Source organism: Balaenoptera borealis, assembly GCF_965194805.1.
Source record: "Balaenoptera borealis genome assembly, chromosome: 16".
Lineage (NCBI taxonomy): Eukaryota > Metazoa > Chordata > Mammalia > Artiodactyla > Balaenopteridae > Balaenoptera > Balaenoptera borealis.
The window spans coordinates 72,486,656-72,500,312 of record NC_138872.1 but is presented as its reverse complement, the minus strand read 5'-3'; the positions used below and the strand labels follow the sequence as shown (position 1 = coordinate 72,500,312).

The 13,657-nt window shown below is 61.6% G+C and overlaps 3 protein-coding genes across 8 annotated transcripts; all 3 read left to right on the top strand.

Annotated features, from left to right (window-relative positions):
* Window positions 1-381: 381 nt before the first annotated feature.
* On the top strand, window positions 382-5,564 carry MAZ (MYC associated zinc finger protein). Of its 5 annotated transcripts, XM_082361227.1 has the most exons (7): window positions 382-528; window positions 1,173-1,259; window positions 1,343-2,199; window positions 2,605-2,668; window positions 2,946-3,117; window positions 3,946-4,170; window positions 4,479-4,634. In XM_082361227.1, exons 1-6 carry the CDS (start codon window positions 493-495, stop codon window positions 4,146-4,148), a joined length of 1,419 nt encoding a protein of 472 aa, XP_082217353.1. In that variant the 5' UTR covers window positions 382-492; the 3' UTR covers window positions 4,149-4,170; window positions 4,479-4,634. The 5 variants fall into 5 exon arrangements, with proteins under 5 accessions (XP_082217353.1, XP_082217354.1, XP_082217351.1 ...); XM_082361228.1 differs by lacking the exon at window positions 3,946-4,170 and having other exon boundaries at window positions 383-528; window positions 4,479-5,564; XM_082361225.1 differs by lacking the exon at window positions 382-528 and having other exon boundaries at window positions 925-1,259.
* A 1,068-nt stretch (window positions 5,565-6,632) lies between these two features.
* On the top strand, window positions 6,633-9,291 carry PRRT2 (proline rich transmembrane protein 2). 2 transcript variants are annotated; one of them, XM_082361244.1, is made up of 4 exons: window positions 6,640-6,857; window positions 7,546-8,531; window positions 8,888-9,020; window positions 9,192-9,291. In XM_082361244.1, exons 2-4 carry the CDS (start codon window positions 7,611-7,613, stop codon window positions 9,200-9,202), a joined length of 1,065 nt encoding a protein of 354 aa, XP_082217370.1. In that variant the 5' UTR covers window positions 6,640-6,857; window positions 7,546-7,610; the 3' UTR covers window positions 9,203-9,291. The 2 variants fall into 2 exon arrangements, with proteins under 2 accessions (XP_082217369.1, XP_082217370.1); XM_082361243.1 differs by having other exon boundaries at window positions 6,633-6,857; window positions 8,888-9,276.
* Window positions 9,292-10,055: 764 nt separating this feature from the next.
* PAGR1 (PAXIP1 associated glutamate rich protein 1) lies at window positions 10,056-13,624 on the top strand. The gene is made up of 3 exons (XM_082361247.1): window positions 10,056-11,525; window positions 11,723-11,805; window positions 13,202-13,624. The coding sequence occupies exons 1-3, from the start codon at window positions 11,044-11,046 to the stop codon at window positions 13,399-13,401; spliced, it is 765 nt and encodes a 254-aa protein (XP_082217373.1). The 5' UTR covers window positions 10,056-11,043; the 3' UTR covers window positions 13,402-13,624.
* Window positions 13,625-13,657: the final 33 nt, after the last annotated feature.

Genomic DNA, 13,657 nt, shown 5'->3' with positions numbered 1-13,657 from the left:
GCAACGACAGCGAGCTTGTGCGCGTGCGCGCGAAGTAACGGCCGCTGGTGGAGGGAGGCGGGGGGTGGAATCTTTCAGGGGGGAAAGAGAAGCCGCCCCGTCTCCCGCGCGCCCACCACCTGCGCCATCGTCAGCCAATCAGCGGCCGTCTCAGGGGTCTCGCGCTTAGGGCGACTCCAGCTGCTGGGTGGCTCCCCCGTCCCTCCTCCCGCCAGAGTCCCTCTCGTACCTCCCCCCTCCCGCTGGCCTCGCGCGCGCTCGCGCTCGCGCCCGCTCCAGCCTCTTGTGTGTCCTCGCGCCCCCCGCCCGCCCTCCCTCCCTCCCCGCGCGCAGTGTGCTCCGCTCCCCCCCACCCTCCTCCTCCTCCTCCTCCCCCCCCCCTCCCGCCCGCCCCGCGCACCTCCTCCCCGGGTTCCCCCTCCCCCACTGCCGCCTCCTCCTCCTCCTCCCGCCCCAGGGTGAGCGCGAGCCACCTCCCTCCCTCCCTCCGCCATGGATCCAGGCAACTGGAGCAGCTTCATCTTCCAGGTAACAACCCCCTCCCCCGCCCCACCCCCCCGCCCCACACCCCCTCCCGCCCGCCCTCCCTCCCGTCCCACCCCCCCTCCCTCCCGTCCCACCCCCCCTCCGCGCGCCCGGTGCGCGCGCAGCTGTCCCCCTCCCTCCCTCGCGCCCTCCCCCGCCCTCCCCGAGGCGCCGGCTGGGCGCGCGCGCGGCGGGGGCCGAGGCTGCTCCCTCGCTCCCCCCACCCCGCCCCGCCAGGCTCCAACCGCCGCCGCCGCCGCCGCCGCCCGGGCCCCCGCCCCCGGCCCCCGGCCCCGCGGGGCCTCCCGCCCCCACCCAGGGGGCGTCGCCGCCGCCGTCTCCGCCGCGCTCCGCGGCCCGCCAGGCGCCCTCCTTCCCTCCCTCCCGCCGGCCGGGGTGCGCGGGCGGCGGGGCGGCCCGCGGGCCATGCGTTCGGCGCGGCCCAGCCCGGCCGGCCGGGGGCGGCGCCCCGAGCCCGGGCCCCGCGCGGCCCGCGCCCCCGGCCCCCGCTGAGCCCCGGGGGCCCCGCCGTGGCCGAGGCCATGTTCCCCGTGTTCCCTTGCACGCTGCTGGCCCCCCCCTTCCCCGTGCTGGGCCTGGACTCCCGGGGGGTGGGCGGCCTCATGAACTCCTTCCCGCCACCTCAGGGTCACGCCCAGAACCCCCTGCAGGTCGGGGCTGAGCTCCAGTCCCGCTTCTTTGCCTCCCAGGGCTGCGCCCAGAGTCCATTCCAGGTGAGTAGGGGCCGGCCGTGGCGGGCCGGGCTGGGAGGGCGCCGACCCGCGGCCGTGGCCCACACGGCGCCTTGTTTTCGCAGGCCGCGCCGGCGCCCCCACCCACGCCCCAGGCCCCGGCGGCCGAGCCCCTCCAGGTGGACTTGCTCCCGGTTCTCGCCGCCGCCCAGGAGTCCGCCGCCGCCGCAGCCGCGGCCGCCGCCGCTGCCGCCGCCGCCGCCGTTGCTGCTGCGCCCCCGGCCCCGGCCGCCGCCTCCACTGTGGACACAGCGGCTCTGAAGCAGCCCCCGGCGCCACCTCCGCCGCCCCCGCCGGTGTCGGCGCCCGCCGCTGAGGCCGCGCCCCCTGTCTCTGCCGCCACCATCGCCGCAGCCGCGGCCACCGCCGTCGTTGCCCCAACCTCGACGGTCGCTGTGGCCCCGGTCGCATCTGCCTTGGAGAAGAAGACAAAGAGCAAGGGGCCCTACATCTGTGCCCTGTGCGCCAAGGAGTTCAAGAACGGCTACAATCTCCGGAGGCACGAGGCCATCCACACGGGAGCCAAAGCCGGCCGGGTCCCTTCGGGTGCTATGAAGATGCCCACCATGGTGCCCCTGAGCCTCCTGAGCGTGCCCCAGCTGAGCGGAGCCGGCGGGGGAGGGGGAGAAGCGGGTGCCGGCGGCGGAGCGGCCGCAGTGGCCGCCGGTGGCGTGGTGACCACGACCGCCTCGGGAAAGCGCATCCGGAAGAACCACGCCTGCGAGATGTGCGGCAAGGCTTTCCGCGACGTCTACCACCTGAACCGACACAAGCTGTCGCACTCGGACGAGAAGCCCTACCAGTGCCCGGTGTGCCAGCAGCGCTTCAAGCGCAAGGACCGCATGAGCTACCACGTGCGCTCACATGACGGCGCTGTGCACAAGCCCTACAACTGCTCCCACTGTGGCAAGAGCTTCTCCCGGTGTGCACGGGGCTTCGGCCGCCCACTAGGCGGGTGGGGAGGGAGGGACGGTCGGCGATGGAGGTGGCCTGGCCTTGGCTGGTGGGGAGGGAGGGAGGTTTCTGAGAATGGGGACAGGGAGCCACTCCCAGGGAGGAGGGCGGACAGCCTCTCCTGGTTACCAGGGAGCAGGGGGTGGTACTTAGCAAAGGAGGTGGGTCCTTGGGTTGTAGGACAGCCTCGAGTGGGAGGAGGCCGAGGCAGCCCTGCGCCAGAGGAGGGATTTCCTGCCTTACCAGGACTCTGAAACCCCGGGCTTGGGAGAAAATGTAGGGACCCAGGGAAAGGCCTGCTGTACTGTGTTAGGCAGATTCGGGGACACCTCCACACCCCAGGGCCCTAACCCCAACCCCAACGTATCCCCAGGCCGGATCACCTCAACAGTCACGTCAGACAAGTGCACTCAACAGAACGGCCCTTCAAATGTGAGGTAGGAAGCCCGCCTCCTCCTGTCCTGGTTTTCATGATTTTGATCCTCATTGTAGTTGTCTGAGTTCAGCCTCTCAGACCCCCTTTTTCTCTCTCTCTTCTTTTTGCTTTTTCACTCCATTTTTTCATCCCTTCTTCAAGGCCTCATCATCTCACTCCCATTTCCTACAGATCAAAGATCCCCAAGGCTCTGATTCCTTTAACCTCTTGCCCCCCTCTCCCTACTCCCCGAAGCTTTAACTCTCCTGACACCCCCCACGCCCCTCCCCCCTCCCCAGAAATGTGAGGCAGCTTTTGCTACGAAGGATCGGCTGCGGGCCCACACAGTACGACACGAGGAGAAGGTGCCATGTCATGTGTGTGGCAAGATGTTGAGCTCGGCTTATATTTCGGACCACATGAAGGTGCACAGCCAGGGCCCTCACCATGTCTGTGAGCTCTGCAACAAAGGTACATGCTGAGAGGTGCCGGGGGGGGGGGGGGGGGCGGGTGCCAGGGACAAAGGGTTGGGACAGAACCAGAGGCCCTTCCACAGATGTGGGTTAAAGGTGCTGTAGCCAAGAGCTCGTGGCATCTAGAGCCCTTTAGAAAGCAAATGAAGCAACATTGGGATGACTAAACATCATCACTAAGTTCGAAGAGGTCATGGCTTGAGGAGATGATCTACCAGAAAGAGTCCACTTCTGGGTGTGTGTGGGGAGATGGGAGGGGGACACAACTGCTTTGGGGAAGGAGTGGTCAAGGGAGCCAGTTCCCAAGGGTCAGAAGGCAAGGTTTCAGCTGTGCAGCCACAAGTTCTTGTCTTCAGCTCCTGGGGCAAGTGGAGTACAATGGCAGGGATTTAACAAGTACTTGCCATGCCTCAGTAGTAGAGCAAGCTGCTTTTAAACAAATTCACTTCTTCACTGAGTAACCGGTCTGAGACTGCATGGGGCACTGGAGGGAGGGGACACAGCCGTCTCTGCTGAGGGTCAACTCTTCAAGTGGCTAGGAATCAGTGTCCGGTCACCCCAGGAGAGATCCCCCAGCCACAGAGGATGGGTTCTGTGGATACCAAGGCCCAAAAGCCAACACCACTCAACCAGTTCTCAAGCTCAGGGAGGAGCTATGCCCCACCAGCCCCAGCAGAGTAGTTGGCCCCAGGCTACCAAGGATGTGGTGGGAGGAGGACAGGGCCATCTGAGGAGTGTGTCCCCAGCCTAGGAGAACAACCCCGTCTCTGGGGTCTCCGCCTGGCTGACCCCCACCCCCCCATCCCAATCCACCCCCCCCCCATAGGCTTCACCACGGCAGCATACCTGCGCATCCACGCGGTGAAGGACCATGGGCTCCAGGCCCCGCGGGCTGACCGCATCCTGTGCAAGCTGTGCAGCGTGCACTGCAAGACCCCTGCCCAGCTGGCCGGCCACATGCAGACCCATCTGGGGGGGGCCGCCCCCCCTGTCCCGGGAGACGCCCCCCAGCCACAGCCCACCTGCTGAGGGGGACCCCCGCACCCACAAGGCAAGGCGTGGGGCATGGCTGGGGGGGGTGGGATGGGGCGTGTGGGACGAGGGGGCTCAAAGGGCCCAATAGGGGATCTTAGGAAGGCCAGGGATGTCCATCTATCACCCAAGTTAGGGAGACTTCTGGGGACAGGGAGGGCCTTTCAGGAGAACTGGGTAAGGATGTGGGCTAAAATCTCTGGGGACCAAACAGGAAGTGAGCAACGGCTGTGTCCCACGGGAGGTTGTCTGGGAAAGAGTCTGGGGCAAGGGGCAAGGCTCTTGCCATTCAGATTGCGCTGTGATCTGGTGTTTCTCACCTTGCAGGTACAGGTGAGGTCTGTCCAATGGCGGCAGCGGCGGCGGCGGCGGCGGCGGCAGTGGCAGCCCCTCCCACAGCTGTGGGCTCCCTCTCGGGGGCCGAGGGGGTGCCTGTGAGCTCTCAGCCACTTCCCTCCCAACCCTGGTGAGCTCCAAGTTGGTGGGGGGGAGAGGGGAGAATGGAGGAAAGTCCCTTGGTACCATCTCCTCTTCCCCTCTCTCTTCCCACCAATTCCTCACTATTTCCCCCATCAACCAAGGAGCCTCCAGAAGAAAAGGAGGAAGAAGTGTTTTCTTAGGGGAATTCGCTAGGTTTTAATGATTTGTTTCTCCTGCTCCTCTCTTCTCCCTATCAGACCTGACCCCACACACACCTGTCCCCTCGGTTGTGTTGAGGCCCCCTGGACAGTGGGCAGGGGTGGCAGAGGACAGGAGTGGCCACTGCCCTCACCCCCTCTCCTCTCTGTAACCCCCTGCCCTGCCCTTCCAGGGATTTGTGAGCCTTTCCCTCGATGGTCCTTCTTCCTCTCCTCCTTTCAGTGTCCCCCTACTGTCTGCTGCCCCTCCCTGGGGAGTTGGTGCTTTTTTTTTTTTTTCCAGGGGGAGGGAGGAGAGGAAGGAGGGAAATCAAAGATTCTGTCCCAGAGAGGGGGAAAGGTGAGATTTGAGGAGGGGCAGAAACAGGGAAGGCAGAGTTTGTACCTTCATAAGGTGGGGTGGTTTGGGGTCAGGCCCTAAATATCATCCTGCTTGAGAATCTGTCAGGGGAAAACAAGTCAAGGGGAGCAAAAGAAGGAGCCACTAGGGCCAGAGGCAGAACAAGAGATGGAATCTTAGGGGGCCAGGGTAAATGGGGGGGGATCCAGGGACTAGAGGTGCTTCCTGGGGGTGGGGGGAATGCAGCCACAGTGTCTCCCCCTTCCCTCTTCCACCCCAGCTCCATCCCTGGCCTTTTCTTTTCATCCCTCCCCCCGCGACAGAAGCTGTGGCCCTGGCCATGTCATCGTGTTCCTGTGTCCCCTGCATGTTCCCCACCCTTCACCCCCTCCTTTTGCGCGGACCCCATTACAATAAATTTTAAATAAAAACCTGTCTCAGACTCAATGAATGAATTGCTCTCACCAAGCCCCCTGTCCCCACCCCTAAGGGGATTCTTAGGCCTGTTGTCTGTCCCAGTCTTGCTCTGCCCTGTGCAGCTCTGGGGCTCTGGCTCCTTCCTCCTCAGAGGCAGCATCAGTGGCTGCAGTCCAGATTCAGGGTGGGGCTGAGGCTCCGGTGACTGTGGAGAGCACGGTGACTGTGGAGAGCACGTTCCAGGACTCCGGAGTCTCTGGGGAATACCCAGTCTGCACAGGCCCAGAATAGCCCCTGGAGGCTTGAAGAGGCCTGGGTCAGAAACCCAAACAGTTGTGGGACATAAATGCTGCTTTCCCCCATCCGGACCGATTGCCTGCTGCTCAGCCAAATACCTACATACCCTTAAGGCCCTGAGAGTTGATGGTGGATGATGTAGCTGCGAAAAGACTGGGCAACTGTGAGCCCTAAGACTGGGAACAATGAGGTTGAGAATAAAAACTGCACTTCTCCCCACTTTTTCTCTTCATTCTTGGCGTGGTCCAACCTGCTCTTACTCGGGCTCCTCTGCCCCAGCCCCCTCCTGCTGTTCCAGACTGCCCTTGCAGCCTCTACCCTGCCCCTTGCAATTCCCTTCCCAGTCCTTGCTCTGACCCTTCCAAGGACCTTTTCTTGAGCCTTCCAGTACCCATTTCTGCTGCTGCTTCCTTGGGGGTAGAGGGACTTCCTGTTCTGCAGGCTCCCTTCTCTTGAAACCCCACCCTGGTCATCCTCTGCAGCCTCCACAAGTCTTGCCTCATCTCCCCTTCTTTCTGCTTCTAGGGGTGCCTCCACCTGGTCCTGCCTGTCCCACTGGTCCTGTCTCTCCTCGCAGACCTCTCTCCGTTTCCCCTAACCCCCTGCCTCTGCCAGGACCCCCGGTGACCGTTGGCGGGAGGGGGCCGGGGCATGGGAAGGAGGCACCCCCAAGAGGCGCGCGGGGGAAGGGCTAGGGAGCGGTGCGAGTGGTCCCCCGGCCGGTTGCCCAGGTAACGCGGGACCTGGCACGCGTGGCTCCCTCCGGCTGGCCGCGAGGGGCGGGAGGCGTGCAAGGGGCGGGGGCGGTGCGCGGCAGCGGAGCGTAGGGGAGGGGACCTGAGAGGAGGGGAGGAGGGGATGAGCAGAGGGGAGGGGAGACCCGCCGCCTCCCTCCCTCGCTCGCTGACTTGCTCCCTCCCGGGCTGCGGCTGCTGCAACCGCGGCGGCGGCGGCGGCGGCGGCAGCGGCGGCAGCGGCGGCAGCAGCGGGAGCAGTTTGGAGGCCGGCGTCGAGGTGAGACGGGAATGGACTGAGGCTGCGGGTAGGAGTGGACGGACAGACAGCGGACGCCGGGAGGGCTGTACGGGAATTCGGGCGCCTGGCGGACTGGCTGGTGGTGCTGGGCGCACCACGCCAATGGGAGGAGGCGGCGCCGGTCCCCCGGGGGCGAGGAAATCCCTGGGAGAGGGGCTGGGAAGGGGCTCAGAGGAGATGCCCAGGTCCCCCAGGGAGGGGCGCGGGCGTCTACGCCCCAAAGGCGCATCAAGCAAACCGCACCGCTGGACGCCCAGGGAGGAAGGAAGGATTGATGCAGAGGGAGTGGAATGCGAGTTTCGGGGTTCTCTGCCCAGTCTGCCTACCGGAGTGCATGGGTCTCTGAACAGCTTGTTGATTTTGGGGTGCTGTGGTATCTACTAGGATCTGAGAGTCTGGATCTTGTTGGGTGGACCCAGGAAGAGACCATGGGGAGGATCCTGTTTACAAAAGGGCTCATCTTCCCAGGGCTCTCTAACCAGAAGACTGAGCAGAGCACTCCTCCCCAGAGATGTCCCACCCCAAAGCAAAGGAAACCCCAACTTTTCTTCCTTTCCCCAGAGGCAGCCCAAGGCTGGCCCTGAGATAGGAGCATTGCCCTCTTGGGCTGCAGTGCTGAGAGCTACCTCTTCCCTCCTCACACTAAGCCTGTCTCCTCCTCTTCCAGGATTTGCTGCTGTCTCTGCTGCTCTATCCTTCCCACAGAGGCCCTCTCCCCTCTCCTATCTCAAGATGGCAGCCAGCAGCTCTCAGGTCTCTGAGATGAAGGGGGTAGAGGAGGGTCCCCAGACCCAGGGAGAAGGGCCTGGCCATTCTGAAGCTGGAACTGGTCCTCCCCAGATCCCAGCTGGGGTCCCAGATGAGCCAGAGACCCTGCAGCCAGGACCAGACATCACTGGGGCCCCTGTGGACACAGAGCCCAAGGCTGGGCTGGCTCCAGAAACCACAGAGACCCCAACCGTGGCCCCAGAAACAGCTCAGGCCAGAGACCTCAGCTCAAGCCCAGGAGGGGAATCAAAGGCCAACTCCAGCACCGAAGAAACATGCCAAGAGCTACCATCCAAATCAGAAGTGAGCAAAGAGGCCACTGCAAACCAGGGGTCCAACCTGGAATCCGCAGCCCCACTTGAGCCAGCCTCAGAGCCTGCTCCCCAGCCAGACCCCCAGCTGGACCCCCAGCCAGACCCTCAGCCAGAACCCCAGCCAGCTTCCCAGCCCACCTCCAAGCCAGTCCTTCAGCCAGAGCCCCCTACCCAGGAGGACCCCACCTCTGAGGTCCTGACTGAGAACGTGGGAGAAAAGCAGGAGAATGGGGTAGTGGTTCCCCTGCAGGCTGGTGATGGTGATGGGGAAGAGGGTCCAGCCCCCCAGCCTCACTCACCATCCTCAACAAAAACCCCCCCAGCCAATGGGGCTCCACCCCGTGTGTTGCAGCAGCTGGTTGAGGAAGATAGACTAGGAAGGGCTCACAGTGGGCATTCAGGATCTCCCCGAGGTAGCCTGAGCCGCCACCCTAGTTCCCAGCTGGCAGGGTCTGGGGTGGAGGGGGGTGAAGGCACCCAGAAACCTCGGGACTACATCATCCTCGCCATCCTGTCCTGCTTCTGCCCCATGTGGCCTGTCAACATCGTGGCCTTCGCTTATGCCGTCATGGTGAGCCCCAAGGGACCCTGGCCCAGGCCTGCTGTGGCTCCCAGCTTCCTGCCAGTGCTGGGACAGAGCCCCAGGAGTAACCTTGCCTTCCCTCCCCTCTCTGCATGGACCTCACTTCCCAATTACAGGGCCTTTCCTTGCCTCTTCCTAGGATTTCACCTTCTGAGCCCTACCCCTTCAGGTGGGAGGGAAGTTGAGACATTTCACACAGCCTTACTGACCTGTGCCCTCCTCCTGCTGCCTCTCCAATCCCCTTCCTCCCTTAACCACTGCTACCAACTGGCCTGTCTCCTCTGGACGACTCTCACACCTGATCCCGGCTGGGCTGGTGCCCCCACCCCTCACCCTAACCCCAGTCCCGGAACAGCCTGCAGCAGGGGGACGTGGATGGGGCCCAGCGTCTGGGTCGCGTGGCCAAGCTCTTAAGCATCGTGGCGCTGGTAGGGGGGGTCCTCATCATCATCGCCTCCTGCGTCATCAACTTAGGCGGTGAGTGGGGGTCTGGGACAGGCCGGGAGGAATGGAAGGGTTGGCAAGGGCAGCTTTACTAACCCCTGCCCCTGATCTCTCCTGTCTGTCCTCCCTACTTCTTTGTCTCTCCTTGTCTCCCCTCCCCCCCCCCAACCGTCTCTGTCTGTCCCTCCCTCTCCTCTCCCACAGTGTATAAGTGAGGGGCTCTGCCCTGCATTCCAAGACTTTTTTTCCTGTTGGGAGCTGCCTTGGGCCCAACCTCCCCTGGGGGGAGCCCAATCCATGGCCCAGGCCCGCACCCATAGGGACCAAGGGAGCCTGAGCGGCCTTGTTTACAGCTTCTTTCCTGCTCCTGCATCCTGCCAGGCTCCACTGCCAACCGTAGGCCTCCCTTCTCCCTGCACTGTTTCCAACTTCCCTGCACTCCTGCCTGCATCCCCTCCAGCCTCTTGGCTTCCCTATCCCTGCACTTCTGGAAACCTCCTTGCACTTCTGGAAACCTCCCTGAACATCTCCCAAACTCTCTTTGCTCTCAGCCTCCCAGCATTTCTCCCCACCTTCCTGCACCACAACCTCCCGAGAATTTCCTGCACCTCAACTCTGGTCTCCCTTTCCCAACTTTCATTGTCTCAGCATCCTCCCCCATTCCTTTCTTCCTTCTCTCCTTATTCATCTCCCTTTCCCTCTCCACATCCTCCACCCCCTTCCTCTTCCTGCCTCCTCATCGCCCCTCAGCATCCTCTCCTCCACCCTCCTCCACCGTTCATTCTGCAAAAACTCCAGCACTTAGATCAGGCTGGGGGAGGGGAGCAGTGTCAGGAGAGGGCTCCCTAGCCCGGGCTCCGACTGTTCTCAGCTGGGACCACCCAGGTCCGGACGCCCCCATGGTGCCTCGGGGTCGCAGCGCTGGCAAGCCAGGCCTCGTTTGGAGACTTGTGCAGGGGTGGCCAGTACTGTTCCGAACACGCACCTGGGAGAAGGGAGGGGCGCGGCTGTTGACCCTCCCCGGTCAGCCTGAGTTGACCTACCCCACCTGGGCTTTTTAACCCAGTCAGAGAACTCGTTGGGGCTGGGGTCATTCACGTGCTTTGTAACGAAAGAACCCAAAAAATAGGACCAAAGCTCCCAGCTGCAGGGAGCAAGGGAGAGGCGGAGAGGTCTATGATTTTTTAAGAGGACGAGAGAGGTTTGGTGGGCGGGGACCGAACCACAACGCGGTTCCGAGTTGGCGGTTTTTTTTTCCCCCCTAAAAAAAGAAAAGTGTAGGGAAAAAACCTAAAAGTCTACAATCAAAACAAAACAAAAGGATACACCAAACAGATTCTCCCTTTTTGTATGCCGGATGCTGCATGAGTCTGAAACACCAATAAACGGAGACTGCATGAGACTCGCCTCCAGCCTCAGTTGGTCCGTACGTGCGTGCGCCGCTGGGGCCCGAGGTACTGCCTCCTTTCGGGCAGAACCTATTGGGTGGTCTGCGCATGCGCCGCCCCGGTGGCCATCTTTACTGTGGGCCGAAGCCTATCATTCCGGAGCGCCTACCTGCGCATGTGCAAGCCTTCCCTTGCTTTCCTCTTCCAAGTAGCTTTGACTAAAACTGAGCCTCCCGCGCGATCTCTGTGCGCCTGCGTGCTGTGACCCTACGCAGCCCGGGAGGCGGGTCTTAGCTCCTAGGTGCGTATGGCAGCTGAGGTGGCGAAACTTCGAGGTGCGGGGAGAGGGTGCCGGATCCAGGTGTAGAGAGCGGCGGTATCAAGGCGAGAAGAGCGAGTCCGCCCCTCTCCCGCCTGGAAAGTGGTTTCTGCCGGTCCCTGGGAACACCGGAGTACCGGATCTCGATCCGTGGGGGCGGGGTCCTTGGAGGGGACGGAGCGCCCCCTCCTGGGAACAGGCGGTCTGTTCGCAGGGACTGCTGTTGGAGCCTGATTGGTTAGAGAGACATTCCCTAAACCCCTGGGGAGCCCAACCCTTGGGGTTGGGGGATCCCCAGCTCAGTACTCCTGCATCTCCTATCATCGCAGGGCCCCTTCCCTAGTGACATATGTCCCTTGTCCGGGGCCATGGAGACACTGCAGCCACCATGGCGGCGCCTCTGTCTGAAGAAGGGGAAGTGACCTCCGGCCTCCAGGCTCTGGCCGTGGAGGATACCGGAGGCCCCTCTGCTTCGGCCGATCAAGCCGAGGAAGAGGGGGAAGGAGGCCGGGAGGAGGCTGAGCATGAGGGGTCCGGGGCCGAGGAGGTGCAGGGAGAAGCCCCCAGCACTGAGGGGGAAGAGCATGCCAAGGGAGAATCCGAGGACTGGTGCGTGCCCTGCAGCGATGAAGAGGTGGAGCTGCCCGCTGATGGGCAGTCCTGGATGCCACCCGCCTCGGAAATCCAAAGGCTCTATGAACTGCTGGCTGCCCACGGTACACTGGAGCTACAGGCTGAGATCCTGCCCCGCCGGCCACCCACACCTGAGGCCCAGAGTGAAGAGGAGAGATCCGATGAGGAGCCAGAGGCCAAAGAGGAGGAAGAGGAAAAGTGAGGGCACAGCCTTACACCTTGTCCTTGAGGCTGCTCCCCTGATGCCGGGAGGAAGTAGGGAGGGGAGGTGGGACCCAGGAGCATGGGAAGTGGAGGGAGGGAAGAGAGCCGGAGAGGAAGAGCCAGCAGGCTGTGAAGTGTGGGTGTTTGGGGGGAACCACCCTCACCTTTCACTCTCTATCCCCCTGTCCCAGACCGCACATGCCCACAGAATTTGACTTTGATGATGAGCCAATGACACCAAAGGACTCCCTGATTGACCGGAGACGCACCCCAGGTACAGACAAGAGGGGAGAATTGGGGGGGGGGGCGGTGAAGGGCCTCTGCTCCCACTTACTCAGAAAGTGACTCCCTAAAAGAGGCCTTTGCTTGGTGCCTTGATAGCTCAGAACTTGTTTCAGGAGAGAGCATGCACCCAGTGGTGCCATCCTTCCAGCTTTGGTGGTCCCCTATCTTCTGCAGATAATTCCATCATGCTTCCCATTCCTTTGATCTCAGTCCCCCCAGAAGTCCAAGTCATTATCATTATTATCTAGATCCACATCCCTACACTACTGTGTACATCTCATAATCTGACCCAGTTTCCCATCCCATGTGCCTTCCTAGAATTTACCCTCGGAGCCATTCTTTTTTTGTTTGCTTGTTTTTTTAATAAATTTATTTATTTATTTATTTTTGGCTGCTTTGTGTCTTTGTTGCTGCGCACGGGCTTTCTCTAGTTGCGGTGAGCGGGGGCTACTCTTCGTTGCGGTGTGCGGGCTTCTCATTGCGGTGGCTTCTCTTGTTGCAGAGCACGGGCTCTAGGCACACGGGCTTCAGTAGTTGTGGCATACGGGCTTCAGTAGTTGTGACACGCGGGCTGTAGAGCATACGCTCAGTAGTTCTGGTGCATGGGCTTAATTGCTCCGCGGCATGTGGGATCTTCCCGGACCAGGGCTTGAACCCATGTGCCCTGCATTGGCAGGCGGATTCTTAACCACTGCGCCACCAGGCAAGTGCCCCCTCGGAGCCGGTGTTGATTTCTCTTTCTTTTACCCCAGCATTCAAGCCAGCAGCAAGTCTTGTTAGCTCTGCCTGCACCCTTAATCCAAGCCACCATCTCTGTTGCCTAGGTAGTTGTGGTAGCTCCTAACTGGTCTTCCTGTCACCAGCCTCAGCAGCCAGAGACGGGTTTATGTTTCAAAACATAAATTGTGTCACTCCTCTGTTTTAAATTCTCCAAAGGAGTCCATTTCTGGGGGGCGGGGGGGGCGGGTGGATGAGTGCGTCAATTGAGAATCCAACCCGCCCCCCCCCAGGGCTTCCATGTAAACTAAAAGATCCAAACCCCTTATCGTGACCTGTAGGTCATATCTTTGGCCTTATCTTTCCTGTCTCCCCCAGCTCTACATTTCTCATTGAACAGACCTCCCTGTTCTTGCTCTGGGGCTTTTGCACTTGCTCGTCCCCTACCTGGGATGCTCCTCCCCGATCTTCATATTTCTAGCCCCTTCTCATAATTCAGATCTTCACTGCCCACCCCATCTGAGGCCCCATCCCTAAACCTCAGAACCTCCATGACAGGCCTGGAAATCTCTGTTCAATGAGCTCCCCAAGTGATTAGTAAGATCCAGGCAGGTCTGGTGCACACTGCCTCAACTCGCTTCCACATTTCTCTCATTCCCCTTCTCCAGGAAGCTCAGCCCGGAGCCAGAAACGGGAAGCGCGCCTGGACAAGGTCCTCTCAGACATGAAGCGACACAAGAAGCTGGAGGAGCAGATCCTTCGTACTGGCAGGGACCTCTTCAGCCTGGACTCAGAGGATGCCAGCCCCACCAGCCCCCCACTCCGGTCCTCAGGAAGTAGTCTCTTCCCCCGGCAGCGGAAATACTGAGTGCTGCTGCCCTTAGGGTGCAGAGTCTACCTGCTGGGGCCTTGGCTCTTCTTCCCTAACCCAGGCCGCTGGGAAACTTGGGAAGAGGAGAGACACTCCAAGCTCCCAACACAGCACCTTGCCAGAAAGAGGACATACGTGTATGTGTTTATGTTTTCTATTGAACATCTCTTTGGAGACCTGGGCTGAATTTTCTGAATCTAAAATAAAAAATACCAAGTTATCTTCTCTTAGAGGAGGGACTGCAGCTGGAACC